At 46.0% G+C, this 16,721-nt stretch overlaps 2 protein-coding genes across 3 annotated transcripts in view; both read right to left on the bottom strand.

The window, feature by feature from the left end:
* LOC122369290 overlaps positions 1 to 13,852 on the bottom strand; it is a 50,298-nt gene extending 36,446 nt beyond the window's left edge. Inside the window, exons 1-6 of the mRNA XM_043343926.1 lie at positions 13,687 to 13,852; positions 12,581 to 12,672; positions 11,766 to 11,989; positions 11,225 to 11,471; positions 10,558 to 10,748; positions 10,036 to 10,222 (exon numbers count right to left, since the gene is read on the bottom strand). Of these exons, the coding sequence (XP_043199861.1) occupies positions 10,036 to 10,222; positions 10,558 to 10,748; positions 11,225 to 11,471; positions 11,766 to 11,989; positions 12,581 to 12,607 (876 nt within the window). The 5' untranslated portion in view covers positions 12,608 to 12,672; positions 13,687 to 13,852. The remainder of the gene's footprint in view (positions 1 to 10,035; positions 10,223 to 10,557; positions 10,749 to 11,224; positions 11,472 to 11,765; positions 11,990 to 12,580; positions 12,673 to 13,686) is intronic.
* A 511-nt stretch (positions 13,853 to 14,363) lies between these two features.
* The window catches only part of LOC122369298 (cardioacceleratory peptide receptor-like), a 61,174-nt gene continuing 58,816 nt past the window's right edge, over positions 14,364 to 16,721 (bottom strand). For both annotated transcript variants that reach the window (XM_043343948.1, XM_043343939.1), the window contains exon 11: positions 14,364 to 15,751. In XM_043343948.1, coding sequence (XP_043199883.1) covers positions 15,607 to 15,751 — 145 coding nt within the window. In that variant the 3' untranslated portion in view covers positions 14,364 to 15,606. The remainder of the gene's footprint in view (positions 15,752 to 16,721) is intronic.

Below are 16,721 nucleotides of genomic sequence, written 5' to 3'. Positions count from 1 at the left end.
ATTTTTGCCTCCCAGTACGGCGCGTGCGGTCGGCGAAGCGACCAGAAAAGTCCTTTGGCACCTTGTGTCCGGTGATCCTTGGAACCGGCAGTGGCACACGGCGCGTCGCGTCAGCCACGGGGCCGTCTAGACGAGCGATTCCCGATCCGTGGAAGCGCCGAAACAAAGGCGCGATTGACGTTTGGTTACCGGCAACCTAATGTCATTATCTTGTTCGTTACATTTCCTGACTGCATTCATGCTAGATATAAATTAGAAATGATATTTGGCACGACTATTCTTGAAACTGCAGCGGTGGTACAAAAAGGTATCAAACGCGACACAAGTGAAAGGAAAGGAACTTTCGGTCATGAACAAATGCATGACAGAATGTATCATGCACCATGGCAGCTTTTGTGAATGAAAATGGGGTAGGTCCGGACTGAGGATCCTTTGAGCAGCCAAACAGCAAGTGCATTGTGGCTAGACTTGCATTATTGCATGCAGCAAGCATGTATTTATGCTTTATGAAGATACATTGTATTGGCATTTGTGCAATCATCAGACCCAGGATATGCAAGGTTGTTTTGCCTCCCTTGACTGAACCAGCAGCACCATCATTCCATTCGTCTGGAACAAGCTTTGCAAGTATTGAAAAAATAATGATTTATTAGCATGCAGTTGAGAGTACCATTTACAACAATCTAGGATGGCTCCATGAATGTGCCGCAACCTAAACCAGCATCTACTACAGGGTGTTCAAAAAACGAGACGATACAGAATCGCTATAACTCGAATAGTGATCATACTAGGAAAATGATTGATATGTCATTTAAAAGAGAATGGTTGAAAGTTGTTTTATGGTACGTCGGTTCTTATTGTCGGGCACGTGCCACGTGCAAACATCACGTACCCAAAAAATCTTATTTTTGAAGTCGGAAAACTTGATCTCTTCAGCCGGCGTCATTCGACGATCAGTTGACAGACGAGCAAAAGTTTCAATACTGCGAATGGCTTGATCGACATTTACCTATCTCCCATTCTCAAAAAAAGCTTTTCCAGAAAGCATTTCATTAAAAGTCCCCTTCGTCATGGGCTTGCCAACTTTATAAAAATAAGCCTTTTTTGGGCTCGAGATGCACGTAGCATGGTCATACCTAATTCGTAACGGACAAAAAAAAAAAAAATATGCGTACCATAAACATCTTTCAACAATGTTCTTTTGAATAACACATTCATAATTCTCATAGCATACCTAATTACTTTGAGAAATATAACGATTCTTTATCGTCTCGTTTTTTCACCCTGTATAAGCATGATTATCTGATATATGCATGATTGTCTGACTAAATCATTTAATGCTTATAAAATGTCTTTTTATCGCGTCTTAGTCTAGCAGCCATACGCAATAACGCACAACATATTACACGAACCCGGTGGTCAGTTCCAGTGACCTCGGGTGGCGGGATATCGGTGCCGGCGGCCAGCCGATCGGTCCATCTGCCCGGCCACCAGACGGCCATCTATTTGTGGCCCATCCACTCCCGACAGAGTACGCCGAGACCGCATAAAAACGCTGCATCACCCGCCGCGCCGGCGTGGGAGTATCGTCAGCACGGAGTCGGCATAATACTGGACAGCCAATACTAATGGACGGATCCGTTGGCAACTGTATGAGCCTGATGGCCGAGTGAGCTGTTTATGGACCCGGATGGGTGGCGCCACGCAGAATATATCAGCCAAAAATAGCGCATCTGTCTGGACTGCAAGGTGAATGACCCCCCGATGGTCAGTCGGATGCATCGATACGCCATATAGTGTCCACCGGCAATGGCTCATCAGAGACAGAGGACTGTCGTATGTTCAGGCAGAAGGCGCCTATCACTACGAATCGAGTGATGGCCATTGGCTTTAGGCTTCATGTTTCCGAACGATTCTTTTTTATGTTGTTAAGACATAAAACTGATCGCAAAAAAAATCCATCATCCATGAATGCTAGAATCCGGACCATGGATGATTAGCAAAGATTACCCCGTTATCTATGAAAAATATATTTTGGGAGTGTAGTTCAGTATGTAATTTAGTTCCGCCAGTTTCAGACAGGGTTCATGTCCAAAGTCCAAAATCCTGTCTTTTGGCCGAAATTTGTCCAAAGCATGGAATTGTCCAAAAACTGTCGGGAAGCTGGATATGGAAAATGGCGGTGTTGGTTTCCGAAAATGGTTTGTCAATTGTTTTAAATGCTCTTTAGTTCTAGTGGCACAAGATTGCTTATTATCACCGCATGGTGATTTGTCTAAACAATGTCCAAGAGTAATACTTAGGTAATGAAAATGCTTTAGTGTGATCTGTGATATACCGATCTTGTCCAAAGCCAGCTGGCTTTGACCCGATTTAGGAATTGAACATTAGACAAAATTGGAATTCCGAAGATCCCAGTTCCGATTAGCGCCTATAATCAGCAGCTAGCGAAGACAAATGTAAAAAAATGGACAGCTTTTTTACGGATGGTGCTGATACATTTAGCGTGAAAAAGTAGTAAAAGTGAATGGAAACGGCGGTAGCTCGCGCCCTCGCGCACTTTCCTGTGGAGAAAGAGAAAAGTGGTTTTATTCTGAAAATGTTACCCGTAAATGAAAGTCTAACGCAGACGTTCCCATTCCGGACCCATCAGCGATCTTCGGAAGCCCCCACCCCATTTCCATTCGCCGTTGTCCCGGTACGCTGGAAAGGCAGTTGGGTAATTCACCCGACGCAACATTCGCCGAACCGCCTCCGAAAACAATTCGGACAACCGGCCGTCCGTGATAGCCAGGTGCGCGACGGCCGCTCCTAGCCAGAATCGGGCGCGGCCGGCCGGGTTCGGCCGATCACAGACTCGTCTAGAGGGCTATCCGCCTGGGGGTCGGACTGCGACGATCCTCCCTATAGGGGGCGGAGGGTGGGTCACCCGACGCCGCCGTCAGAATGAATGGCAGACAGTCCAGCTGATGTGCGTGACGGTCGGAAAGGGTAGCCCGCCCGGGTGGCCACCGCGACACGACGACCTCCGAGAACCCGTCACACAAAAGCGGCGACCGGGGAGCGGCCAGGAAAAACGGCCGCCGACCGCAAATAGATGTCTGTCTGATCAGTACTGATCATATACAGACGGTGGCGTAATATTGCTCCTTTTAAACTGGAGATGCAGCTCGTGGCAATAAATGGCACGCAAGAAATGCGACATCAATCGAAATTACTAGAATCGTTGTCTAATAAAATCAGACAAAATCCTGGTTTCACATTCGGATGGGTGTTCAATTTATGATCAACAAAAGGTCACAATGTAACAAGAGTTGTGAGACTCTATTTCAAGCAGATAGAAATGCAACCAAATACAAGTCCTCTGACAACATTTGCTGAAGAATTCTTCATATGATTTGCAGTTATTACTGCCTCGCATCTGTTGGGTAGAAACATGTAAGTAGGCGTAGAAAGCACGACCACATCAAATCACCTTTCAGCTCGGTCAGTGCTAATACAACTCGTTCGGTCAGTGCAGTGCCTGGTGCAGTGCGCGGGCTGCACGAGACAGCACCCACAATGTCACCCATCCCAGGAGGTACGCGTCCTGGAGCATACCTACTCCAGCTTTACTTCATTACACTAGCAATAACAGACGCTACAAGCCGGAACCTCAGATACTGCATCATTTCGACGTAGAGTGAAAGAATTATAAGGAAAGATGAATGATTATGAAGGGGGATTTGACCAGCTATTCACTGAGCCACCCTCCCCCCTCATCCTGCCGACTTTTCGCGATACCTCCCTCAGGTGGCCCTCAGGAAAAAAAGAACGAAATAAAAAAAAAATGTGAGGGCTTAGGAAGTAACTATTCCTGTAGTCTGTACCTGCATGTTTCATATTCCCGTGAAAGATCCCTGGCACTGAGGGCGTTGCAGAGTGCAGAGTTGCGACGTTTTAGGACCAGGCAGAGGTTCATATATGACGTCACAGATCAGTGACCTGATCTGACCTAGACATTTGGTTGGTGTCACAACACAAGATCTACCTTGAATCAAAGGTCAGAAATGCCAGTTTACAGCTCTCTATCGCCAGCGCGTTCCGAGCGATCGCGAAAGAGGACACTCATTCCCTCCCCCTTCGACCGGGAAGGGTTAATCGTTCACGAGCTATTTTACCTACGCATAACCCCATCTGTTAAACTTATGATCAGTTAGCTCTGACGTGCCATGACCTCTGGTGACCTGATCCTAACCCGACCTGACCTAATAGGTAAACGAGATACCTTTTTACGTCTTCAATTTAGATAAGACCTTACAAAACATACCACTTAGCGCTTGCCGCTTGTCCCTACATGACGCAGGAGCCGAGTTAACCCGCGCCCCGCTGGGGGTCCTAGAGTTCCACGCGATGCTGAAGGGGGGAGGGGTGTTTGAACACCCTCCCTCTCTACCTAGGCTCCTGGGCCACGTAGCGATACGGGAAGGCGGCGTTGGAAAGAGCGTCAAAATAATGACGAAAAAAAAAAACAACGGTCACTTTTTTGGTCGGGTCAAAGGTCAGGTCAACAGAGGTCATTGAAGGCCAAATTTCGCCGATATTCAGGTCGAATGTCGACAATTCAAACAAACCGACGTATAACTCGGGAACTAATATAGCTACAGCGTCCCGAAAAAAAAAAAACGCATCGATAGCTCTTCTAACGTTCCTTCTGAGTATTTCTCTCAGATTCCACCCAACGTCAACGGTCTTGCCTCCAGGGGGACAACAACTGCCAAAACAGATGATTTTTGCGGAAACAGTTTTTCTGCAATAACATTTGACTCAAACCTTGCACGAGCTTGATTTTACAGGCATCGTGTTCCTCTCGTCAAGACACATCGAAGGAGCTACAACTTGACCTTGAACTGTCAGCTTGAAAAGTTGACCTCAGGTCAAGGTCACGACCTGACAGGAAAAGATCATGTTGCATATCAGTCGATCCGTATCGTCGAGCTGAACACATTTAACGCGTTTTCATCTCTCTAGCGTGCCTCTATTAAAAGTTATTTGCGAAAAACTATTTGATAACATTCGTGACCTGAGCTGACCCCATTGGCATAAACAGGGGTCATGGGTGATATTGTCATGTTCAGTGTGGCATAGTTACCCGTAACTCAGTGTTTGAGAGTGTTTAGATTGGCGTTCGTCCAAAAGAGGCGTGCTTCAATTTTTTTCCATTGACTTATTGGGGGTCGTACAATTGACCTGACCTTAGGTCACCGATATCAAAATTCCGAGATAAACATTTTGTACATACTGTTGCTCTTATTCATCGCTGAAAGTTTCAAAGTGATCGGTCACTCGGTGTAGCTAAGGCAGACATTGAAACTTCGGAAGTCACTTGAAGTGACCTGGTGAGTCGATGATCTTGAATGATCTTGGTGTGAAATTTCTCCAACATGCAGGTACAGAAAAGATGCATGATAAGGCGCCGCCGTTTTTGAGATATTCGCGAAAAAAAAACCTCAGGTGGGGGTGTTCAAACACCCTCCAGCAGGACGCGGGTTAACACTCGCTGGCCGAGGGGGCGGGCGCCCCCCCCCCCCACACACACACCATAGGTTTTTTCGCGATAGCTCCGAACACGCCGGCGATAGAGAGCTGAAACTGGGCATACCTGACCTTTAATCTAAGCCGCATCTTGTGACACCAACCGTATTTTCAGGTCAGGTCAGGTCACTAAGCGAGCCTCTGCGCCGGTCCTAAAATGTCACAACTTCGCAACGCCCTCAATGCCAAAGTAACTTTCACAGGGAGATGAAACTTACAGGTTGTAGTATCCTCCAGAGGTCTCACAGCTTGTTAATCTCAGATTTTTCCTAAAGGTCACATGAGGTCAGGCCGGTCACGTGACCGCGTAGACACGAAAATTGCTTCAGAAATATTCAAATTAGTGAAGAATTCGAAAACATCTAAAAAAAAATACCCTTATAGTCGTTAAACGCCACGAACAAAAGCAGCATTGTACGCAAACAAAATTTATTGTGAAAACAGTACACCGACACCATTTTCCTTTCATGAGGCACTTGTAGAAACAGGAAAGCATCGCATGTGCCCAGCCATTCCAACAAACGACGGAGTATAACAATTGGTCAAACACCATCAGCTTAATTCAACACTGTTGAATCAACATTCAACAGTGTTGCACTGTTGAATCTACAGTGCAATCGCGTAACAGTCAACCAGTGAGCCTGAAGTGAAGCCTCATCTAGTTCGCATAGCGTCACAATAGCCTCGTTTTATCACAACCAATAGCCGAGTATATCGAAAATACTGAGCAAAATATTCGAGATTACCCGTTAATGCCACTTTCAATCCTGCGTATGGTGCGGGTGCATGACATTACAATTACAACTACAGATAGATAACAGTACAAACTATAAACTGCTCTAATATAACAGAAAAGCCTCAGTGCGATGACGTCCGATTCTTACAGTGCTCAAAGCAGGTGAATTAACCCGCGCCCTGGTGGGGTCTGTTTATAACGCGACCTGGTGGGGGGGGGGGCTATTTTTTGCCCCCCCTCGTATCTCCGAAACTACTGGACGGATCCGAAAAATTCAAACGGCGTTCGAAAGGCCTGTCAAATTTGTCAAGGGAAACCAAATTTTATTGACCTCGGGGTCACCGATGACGTCACAGGTCAGGTCAAAGATGAAATGTTTCACCGTTCACGGGTCTTCTAGGGAATGCGCTATAACACCGAGGAAAACGCATTTTGTCGGGAATCAGCGATAGGGCGTCAGTTGCCTAGTAGATATGTTGCTGTTAGAGGTCACTGGTCATACCAGGTCAGGTCACAGGTCAGGTCACCAAAGGTCACCAAGGGTCACCACATGAACCCAACTTTACTAAGGTTATGCGATGCATGTTTTATGGCCAGTTTTTCATTTCCAACTCAATGGTATTGGTTATAAGACCATCAGGTACGGTTTAGGTCACTTTCTGGTGGAGGTCAGGTCAAGGTCAGGTCAAAAAAGGTCAAATTTCAAAGTTGATATTTTTGCATAAAATGGGTATTGATTCGATGCAGCTCGTCACGGGGAGTCTAATGGTGGTCTTTGTTTTGCGCTACGAGGTCTAGAATTGCTGAAAATTGAGTTTGAAAATTTGACGTCATCAATTTTGAACAGTTTTTTCGCTATAACTTGGCCAAAAAAAGAGGTATTGATCTCAAATTTGGTATGTAGATAGAAGGCGGTAAGGACTATCACATATATTCCGGTTTTTTCGAAATTCCAAAAACTTTTTGGATTTTTTGGCTATTATATTCAAAAAATCTATTTTTTGATTTTTGGGGGTCAAAATCCAAAAATTTCAAAAATCCGAGATAGCAGTTTTGTAGCCCTGTCCATTCTACAGCTTTTATGTCTGTATCATTTTTCTGTATTTGCAAAGCTATAGGCCTGACAGCTCTTCCTGCGAAACCCTTTTTTGGGTCGAAAACGGCAGAACATGACGTCACTCTGACGTCATTTCCGGCCAACCTATCATAGCCTTTGGAAAAATTTTTGGTCACAATGTGTAAAATTGATGTCCGGGAGGGTACTGAAAGTTTGGTGACGATCGGCGCAGTGGTTCTGGAGATATATCGAAAAGTCTGGAGGGGGGGCAAAAAATAGCCCCCCCCCCACCAGGTCGCGGGTTAAGTTTGCCGATACAAATAGACATACTTAAAATAAGTCACCATCTCAACCATTCACGGAGTTCGCCAACCAACACCAGTGCAAAAGGTAAATGGCAAGAACGACTGCGCAATAGATAAACCTGTACCGGTAACAATAACAACTTCAGCTGCGACCATAACATTGTTAACAAACTTTTAAAGATAAAGTAGCACTGTCCTCAAAAATCGGCGGCGCGAGAGGCACTATAACATTGTCTGGACGGATGGAGTATGGCCCTCAAACAGGCAACATTCTTAAAATCTTGGACCCTGAACACAGAACAGCTCCATTTCCTACATAACATCTCGCAAATATAACAACGAGCCATGCTTATATAAATGTACAAAAATATGTTCACAATAGGCAAACTAGGTATGCTCGTATTATAATTATAATCATTCGTTATGGACGGAAGCAGTTCGAGGACTTGAGCAGCAGCGCCACGGACAGAAGGAAGACTAACAGTTCAGATCTTTGCCGCCATGCGGCGGGCCCACCTCTCGCCAGCGGACGAATCCACAGTTTCCGTACTGACGAGTTAACGCAATCTCAGCATTTTTTTTTTCTTCTTCTCCGCAGATTCACAAACACAACACTAACGTAACTTAGTAATGCAGAATCCGTCCAAATCCTGGCTTATCGCCGCGACACGAGCCCGGCAGTTTTCCACCCCACGGACAGATGCCGCTCGCGGGTTAAACAGACTGTGATATCGTTGTGTCGTGAGGGAACCGCCTGATAGTCGGCACCATCACTCAGCCTGGTCAGAGTCTGAGTCTCCTTCGGCAGGGCTGCGGAAGAGAGGGGAATGACGTCAGCAACATCAGAGAGTAACAGCAGCGCACACGAGAGAGAATGAGAGCTAGGAGATCGCCGTGCTAACAACAGCGTTCGCAGTTCGCACAGGAGCAAAAACAAAATGAAATCACAAAATGAAATCACTGCCGCATTTAAACACGCATGGGAAGTAAATGATATACACACAAAAGCATCACAGACACTGCCATAAAAATATGAATAAAATGGTATCTGAAAGAAAACATTTTGTTTTTGTTTTTTTGCTAGGAGTCACTATGACGTAGTGCAAGATTTATTCGGCCAAGTCCACTTTAATTTCGAGTGACTCCGGCAGACATGTAAATAAAAGTTAAAAATAACAATTCTAATAAGTGTCAACTGTCGTGCAACTTCAATCAATAATCAAATAGTTTAAACAGAAATCGCGCGTTTATTTAAAAAGAAAGATAAAACAAAAACAAAAAAAAACAAAAATAACTAAATAAATGTGAGATTACCAAAATGTGATTACGGAGCGAGCGAAGCGAGCGTAGTCTTTCCTTAGATTAACGGAAATTTCTGAATATGAGCGGCCGGCCGGCCGGCCGGCCGGCCGTGGTCACGATTCTACGACGCTTATATCTCAGCAACCACTTGACCGATTTACATGCGGTAATTTTTGTAGGATAGCTTCATTCCTTCTACCAAGTATTGGACTATTCCCGATACATGTGGGTGACCCCTTATGCACGTGCCACGTGCAAAACGAAGAGGTGTCACTTTTGTAATAGTTGCAATATCTCGGTAACTACTGGGCCGATTGCGCTGAAAGTTGGCATGTAGGTAGGCACCCACTAGGCAATGCATATCCATGTGCCAGAGTTGAGGTGCTGCTGCACGTGCGCACGTGCAGTGGTCGATTCCAGATCTCGAGAACGGCTGGACCGATTGCGCTCAAATTTGGTACACGGTTACGGAGCAGTTGGTAGGGTGCCGTGCACAAGTCAGTTGGGACCCATTTTGCACGTGCGCACGTGCAGGGTGCCGCTTTCAGATCTCGAGAACGGCTGGGCCGATTTTGCTCAAATTTGCCACATCGCTAGAGACCGGTTAGTAGGGTGCCGTGCACAAGTCAGTTGGAGGTACCCCCTCGCAATTTCGCACGTGCAAGGCCCACCCTCTCGCTCGCTCCGTTAGTCGCCCCAAAAGGCGTTATACTGGTACAGCTAGGACAATTAAATATAACTCACAACTGTCCGGTAACTTACGTGTCATTGTTTTCTGCCTGTTCCCCGTCCAGATTGTCACCACGGTTGGCGTTTTCCTTTTCAGCAGTACCTTCAGCGCCACCCCAGCTAACTTTCTGATCACCGTCCGTCTTCTCCGTCGTCCTCTTCTTACTCTTCTTTCCCGAAGCCGAGCCCTCCGTCTTTCCGTGATACTCGTACTGAAAGTTCAGACAAACGTTTGACATGGCTCCCTGGGGAACAATCCCCGTTGTGAGCGACTAGCTACTGGACTACACTACGTGTCTGCCCCGGCCGGCCGACAGCGCCGGCGGACTTACCTGATAGAGGGGCCAGAACGAGGCGAAGAACCCGACGTCCTCTGTGAGGTTGGGCAGCAGCCACAGCTGGTGACGGCCCCAGGTGACCAGCCAGAGCAGACAAAACACCACCACACGCACCACGGCCAGCACCAGTATCACCACCAGGAAGCCGGCAGCGGCCAGTGACAGGTAGTACACGTACTCCCTGTGGTGCAGAATTAGTGACACCGTCAGTTCTGCGCGCCGTGTCTCATACTGAAATTCACTGGACTGGACAGAGGCTTTTGAGTGAACACTTCTCATAACACAAATCCAATTATTTTCCCAAGAGATTCACATTAGATGCGGAAAGAATTGAAAGTTATTACAAAGTAGGCATGGGGGCTAGTGATTTCCAATCACTTCTCACTGAAACGATGACGCAGTTTTACTAACAGCCTCTGCCTACCCCCAAGATCTCCCCACCTCTAAGCCTTCCCCCTCCATCCTTCCAGTTTCCCAAAAGACAAGACATCGTCCGTCAAGAGACCGCCTACGTGCCTCATTTTGCTGGGCCACAGCGGGAACAGGCAGACAGCCACGATGGCCGCGACGATCAGGGAGCCGAGCAGCCAGTAATAGGTCGGAATCGGGTCGTAGATCCACACGTAGGCGTCGGTACCGTCCACAAACAGCTGCTCCAGGTGCATGTCCAGCTTGATACGCCGCTTCGGCTTGCCGTCATCTCCGTCCTGGGGAGGGAGGGAGGGGAGGGATGTTGATGGAGCAATGGGAGAATGGGGAAGTGAGATGCGATGCACTGGCCGCGGTATTGGTTTGTTAGGGAAGGTGGCTAAACAGGTCGTTGAGGGAAGTGAGACGAGGAAAGCGCAGACAGACACAGACACATGAGACACAGACACGTATTGTCATATCAAACAATGCATACAAAATGAAAAAAAATCGATAGAACAATTTCGTTTTCCTTTTAGGGTTCATACGATCAAGAACTAAGCAAAAGCAAAGTCGGGCTGTAGTGAATAACTTGACTATCATTTGGTAAATTCATCGCATCGGAAACAAAGCAACTCTGTTCGCATGCTTACTCAAAATGGTTGCATTATCTGAATCATATGTATTATCTGTAGCGGCCCCACATCTGTTCACTTGCAATAAAATTGAATTAATCAAATTAATCACTTAGGTACTGTTGTCTCTGAGTACCCACCTTCCCGGAGGCTTTCGGCGAGGCCTCTCCCTCGACTGCGCTCCGCTCGGCGGCCGTATCCTCTGCTGCGCTGCGCTCCTCGGCTGTGCGCCGGTCGTCCCGCTCCGACTCAGAGTCGCCGCGCGGCGCCGTGCGACGCTTCTCCTCCTCTTCCAGCTTCTTAAGCTTCTTCAGCTGCTTGCGGCGCAGGTCGCGGTCGCTGATGGCCACCTTCTTGGCGCGGTGGAAGAACTTGCGTCGCAGCATTCTGTGGGGCGAAGGACGGTGGGAATGATAATGTGACTGCATGTGGCAGGCTAAAACGAACAGTCCAGCACCAATGGGCACTGGCAAAGTTTCAACAATAAAACAAGCATGAGGGTGAAGAAATTAACTAAATAGAACCCTGAGCTGATAAAATGATCATAGAGGACACCAATCCAGAAATGTGTATACTTCTCCCTGGCTGCTGTGGGGAGCAGCATCGCAATCAATTAGCCATGGCATGAGTCAACACTCGGATATCGGCACCGATACCGACTGCTGAGCGCTCATAGCTCACCCGTCCAGGAAGTCGACCACCGACTGGCGGTCGGTGAACAGCGCCGGCTGCCTCTCCGAGTCGGTGGCCCACGGTGAGTCGAGCAGCACGTCCACAGCTCGCGACGCCGTGAAGTACTCCACCGGATGGTGCAGGAACTTGGTCTTCTTGCGCGGCACATGCTCGCGCATGTATTTTCCGACGGCATATTCCAGCGCGGATGGTTTCTCTGGTGCCGGTGGTTTCTGAAGATGATTCCATTTGTAACCAATCACGAAACAGAACAGGGCTAAGACAAAGCTGAACAAGTAATCGACAGTTGATCTTATCAAACATATCATAAAACTACAGCAATTCAAAATTGCATAACACATACTTGTCTAGGGGTACAAGTTATCAGTTGCAATAGTTGTCTTGGACAATAGTTGTTAGTTGCATTGTCACTTGTCATTTATATGATGCAATATTTTATGAGCTAAAATTGCCTTTCATTTAGAAAAAATAGTAAAAAGATGGTCTGCACAAGCTGAGCCCTCTTGCACCAAAATCCTCTTGCACCAATGCTTGGATTATTTTGCATCGTATACCCAATCCAAGACTCAAATGTGACAATGTGCGTGTAAAATTTACCAAGCACCAGTAGGATTATGTATTGGGCTATTGCAAACAAATTTACCATCGTTTGATTAGCTTATTCTGAAACCGGTTTTTCGAATTTACCTAGCTGGGTAGTTTGGTGCAAGAGGCCTCAGGTCTTGCATTGCATTATTGAAGTTCCTTAAAATTGATGTCAATAGTATAGGTATATATTTACAAAGCAGCTGACAAATACTTACTGGAGGAGTTCGCTTGACTTTTGACATTTCTGCTTCAGCTGTTTTGATGAAAGTTGATGCTTCTGTGCTTTAATCTCTCAAAATATCAGATTCTGAAACAGTTCTCATGTGCTTTATTACTAGACAATTGAAAATTAACATTTTTGTTTTGCCTGAAAGCAGTTGGCAGTCCATTGCAACAACTCTACCTACATGTGCCTTGCCTATAATGACTATTGGTAAAGATAATTTGAGAATGACATCATCCCATTGAAAGGTCAAAACTGCTAATATTGGTACCTAATTGAAGAATGCAAGTGGATATGCAGTATTCTTTTTCAGCTCATATATATTTTGTCAGGGCTACAGAGTTAATGATTTTTTGTGAATCAAACTCGAACTCCAACTCTGACTCCAAGCATATTTTTTAGTCATGCTCAAAAAGTTCATGCCTGAGATATTTTCATCCTGCCTGGAATGATCTGGGCTTAACCTTTGCCTAAAAAGTGTTGTCATTGTATGGTCAGCAAACATTTTTAATGAGCAATTGATCTCAGAACTATCAGATCTCAGAGCTGAGCAGTTGATCTCAGAGCTGCTGTGCAAAGGCAAAAACCATCACACGGGGTCAGACTCACTCACAGTCACAGTGACAGAGGTTATAAGTTATTACATCACAAGGCCAGAGCCCTGAGGTCACCCTGACCCAAATGCAATCATTTTTGCCTTAACACGGCATAGAAGAAATGTCACACCCGTACCACAGGAACAAAAGGGGCCGAAGGACTGAGCATTAAGAGACCTCACTCCTGACAGCACCTAAGACACCTGCTATAAGATTACCGCCTATTCCGAACTCTAAGTGGCCTCTTTATAAATTTATCATTGCTGTACCAGGATAATTCAAATCCTGGAAAATTACATGGTGCAAGGGTTTATGTTTTAGTTGTTCACCATAATTTAGACATCTGCAAGACATGTTTTAGACTATATTATTGCACGTGCACAATTTAAAATGAATTACAGCTCATGTGACGCGACAGTGACATTTGAGGTATTGACACCAAACAGGTGCATAAGTCAAAGACTACGCTAACAAATCGCCTAAACCTTTCCACAACACTTACCCTGCCTTCTTCTCATCCAAAAAATGGCACGTTCTTGCAGTCTACATCAATACTTCACAGGAATACACGATCTTCTTATCACCTTGGTTCCAAAGCCACGTAGCCGTGCACGTAGCTGGCCGTTTGTCCTATTGTAATTTGGCATATAGTTGGCGTGAACAACTTATTGGGCCTAAACGCGGATTATGCCAAGATAATTGTATAAGTCGCCAAATTGATGCCAAGCTTACGCCAAGGTGAGGTTTTCTCCCGAGGTCCGTGAAGCTGACATTGGATTCGTTTTTAAAGTTATGTCCATAAAACCACAGTTATAAACCAAGATTCCTATAGTTACATGAAACATGACTACGGTAGATACGTTTTCTAATCTAAATTAGCTTGGAATTTGAAATTTGATCTAGAAGGAACGGGAACAAAATAGGAAACTTAAGTCGTCCTTATTAGAACCGGATGGTCGGGTTGAGTGCAGGGAGTTGGGAGTTTGGGACTTGGGATGAGGGACTGGGACGTCCATCGGGACCGGTGGTCGATGGAACGCGGACTGCGTTTTTCGTCGCCATGGCGAAATTTTGCATTTGCTCTTGAATGCTGAGATGAGATAGGAGCGCGAAATTTTCAGTGCCCTCTTTTTCAGGATTTGCCGTTTGCTTAATTTTCCAAAAATAAAAAAGAAACTGTTGACAAATTACAGGTTTATTTACACTTAACATAAATAACACGGTCAGTCGGCCCCTGTGTTTTTGGTATCGAATCGATACTCACGCCCACGGACACACGTCACATAAACCGACAGGCAACGTCACACACACACATAGGTAGGTATATGTACACTCAGACGGCATCAAAACAAGGCGACAGCCGACAACCAAGAGGCTTGCCTGAGCCTCTCAACAATGCCTACTGTGATGAAGCTCAGACAGGTGGATTGACACATCAACCATCATTGTCATCGTCGTCATAAAAAATGAGCCATGATTGTCAATTTCCGTCCGCCTAAGATCTCATGGCTTTGTCATTGTCGTTAAAGTTCATATTCATAAAGCGATGTACGTACCTAGAACTTGTTTTCTTCGCCATGATAATTTTTCCTCAACAATAGGCGTTTGTTGAGGAAACAACAAAAAAAATGTCTTTAAACGATACTTAGGTTCGTGTTAGTAGTGATAAATGTTATATTTTCAGGCCTCAGCACCCATGCAGTTTTTTAATCCGATGGACATCGAGCTAAAGCATGGTAAATCCCGAGACGATTCGATAAATATTTATCATTATTTGTGCTGAGTGCATCTGGCTGTCCGAGGCCAAGGTCCCGACATGGTGTCCCTTGTTTGTTTGTTTTTGTTTTGTTGGGTTAGGCCCTTTCGGTCGACAAGACCATTGCAGAGCCGGAAGGATGATAGGAATTAGGGGGAGACATTGGTCTGGGCAGGCACCCTAGTGAGTCGCCGGGGCTGAGCCTGTCCAGAGGACAGGCCATCCAGCCCCAAGGCACTCACTGCACCCGGCTACGGGGTGCGCTCCCTCGGGAGCAGCGGTGCCGCTCCAAGGGAGCAGCCCGCATGAGATAAAGTTGCCTGTCCAGCCCGGAGGGGGATTGCGGCTTGGAGGAGAAGGATTTCAGTATCCTGAAGATAGAAGCACGGATAGGTGATGGTGTCCCTCCTCGAGGACTACATAAATATCCACTTCCATTGAAACATCCACACATTGATCGTCTCTGGCATTGCACACATAAATAACCGCCACACATTTGTTCGTACGTAAGAGCATACAGCACATTATTTACAATTGGCGTTCCACAATGACGTCTCATCTTGACACCAACAAAGCACATGACCTCTCGGTCATCTACATGCAGCCTGGCCCTTTATCCGCCTCCATCTCAAACTGAGGACTTTTCGTGAGTGCTGCAGGCAGGACTCAGACTCGCACAGAGCCGCTCAGGGCAGTCCGCTCCGGCACTGTCTGTGTCGTAGCGCCATCTGGCTGAAGGTGAGTTTCCGTTTGCGGCCCCGAGGTGGCAGCACCATAGTTCCGTAGGCCGTCGCCTCGTTGAACGATGGATCTGTCAACAAGCACCAGGACGTCGATCACCCACATGTTTTCCTGCATACTTCAGAAAGTTCGTACATATGTGAGCGTGAAAAACATGTTGATATCGCTGGCATTCACAGGCAAACTATGAATATCTTTATCCACACCTGCTTACGTACAAACCTATTTACATTTTTTATCAGGCCAACGTCTGAGGCTGCTTACAGACTTGGCTAACACTAGAGGTGGCAAAAGATGAAAATTTTGGGAACCAGACTCGAACCAGACCCGGCTGGACATTTCTGGAACCAGTCAGACCCGGTCTTAGTTGGAACCGGAACCAGTTGGACCCGTTCCCCAAAAGTCAATTAATACAAACTTCTTGTAGGAATCATTAGTTGCATCATGTAGAACAGCCTGTTTCCCACTGGGAATACTCATGAGCTACTGTGTGCAAAAAAAAAAACATTCACTTCATATTTTGCAATAATGTGTAGTGTGCAAGATGTATAGTTTATGGTAGGACCCGGTTGGACCCGTCAGAAAATTTCCAGGAACCGGTCTGGACCCATATGGGTCCAGACTGGTTCTTTGGACCGGGTCCTCGGGTCCACATTTTGCCACCTCTAGCTAACACATAAAACGGTTCGGATTACTGGAACTCATAATAAATTAATGCATACAGAACAAATCGTACCTACACAGCAATCGATGCGAACGTGCTGCCTCTATGTTATCATCCACTTATACTTATGTAGCGCTTTCGCCGTATCAGACTAATGCTAGCTTTTCCGACAAACATGTCCCAATAAAACTTTAAAAGGTTGTAACGCTAGTTCAAGTGATTTCGCAGCCGACAGACAAACAAAACGCAGAATCTTTAAAGCTAGAACCTCGCTAAAGGACCTCGCTAGAGCCTTCTGTCCTCTCCTGTATACCTATTTCTGAACGCTTGGGGATAATTGCTTGAAACTTTTCGAAAGCACCTAATCCATAATAAA

This window comes from Amphibalanus amphitrite, unplaced genomic scaffold, assembly GCF_019059575.1.
Source record: "Amphibalanus amphitrite isolate SeventyFive unplaced genomic scaffold, NRLGWU_Aamphi_draft 000033F_arrow, whole genome shotgun sequence".
Taxonomy (NCBI): Eukaryota; Metazoa; Arthropoda; class Thecostraca; order Balanomorpha; family Balanidae; genus Amphibalanus; species Amphibalanus amphitrite.
Note: the sequence above shows the minus strand (reverse complement) of the source record. Positions and strands in the feature narration are given on the sequence as shown.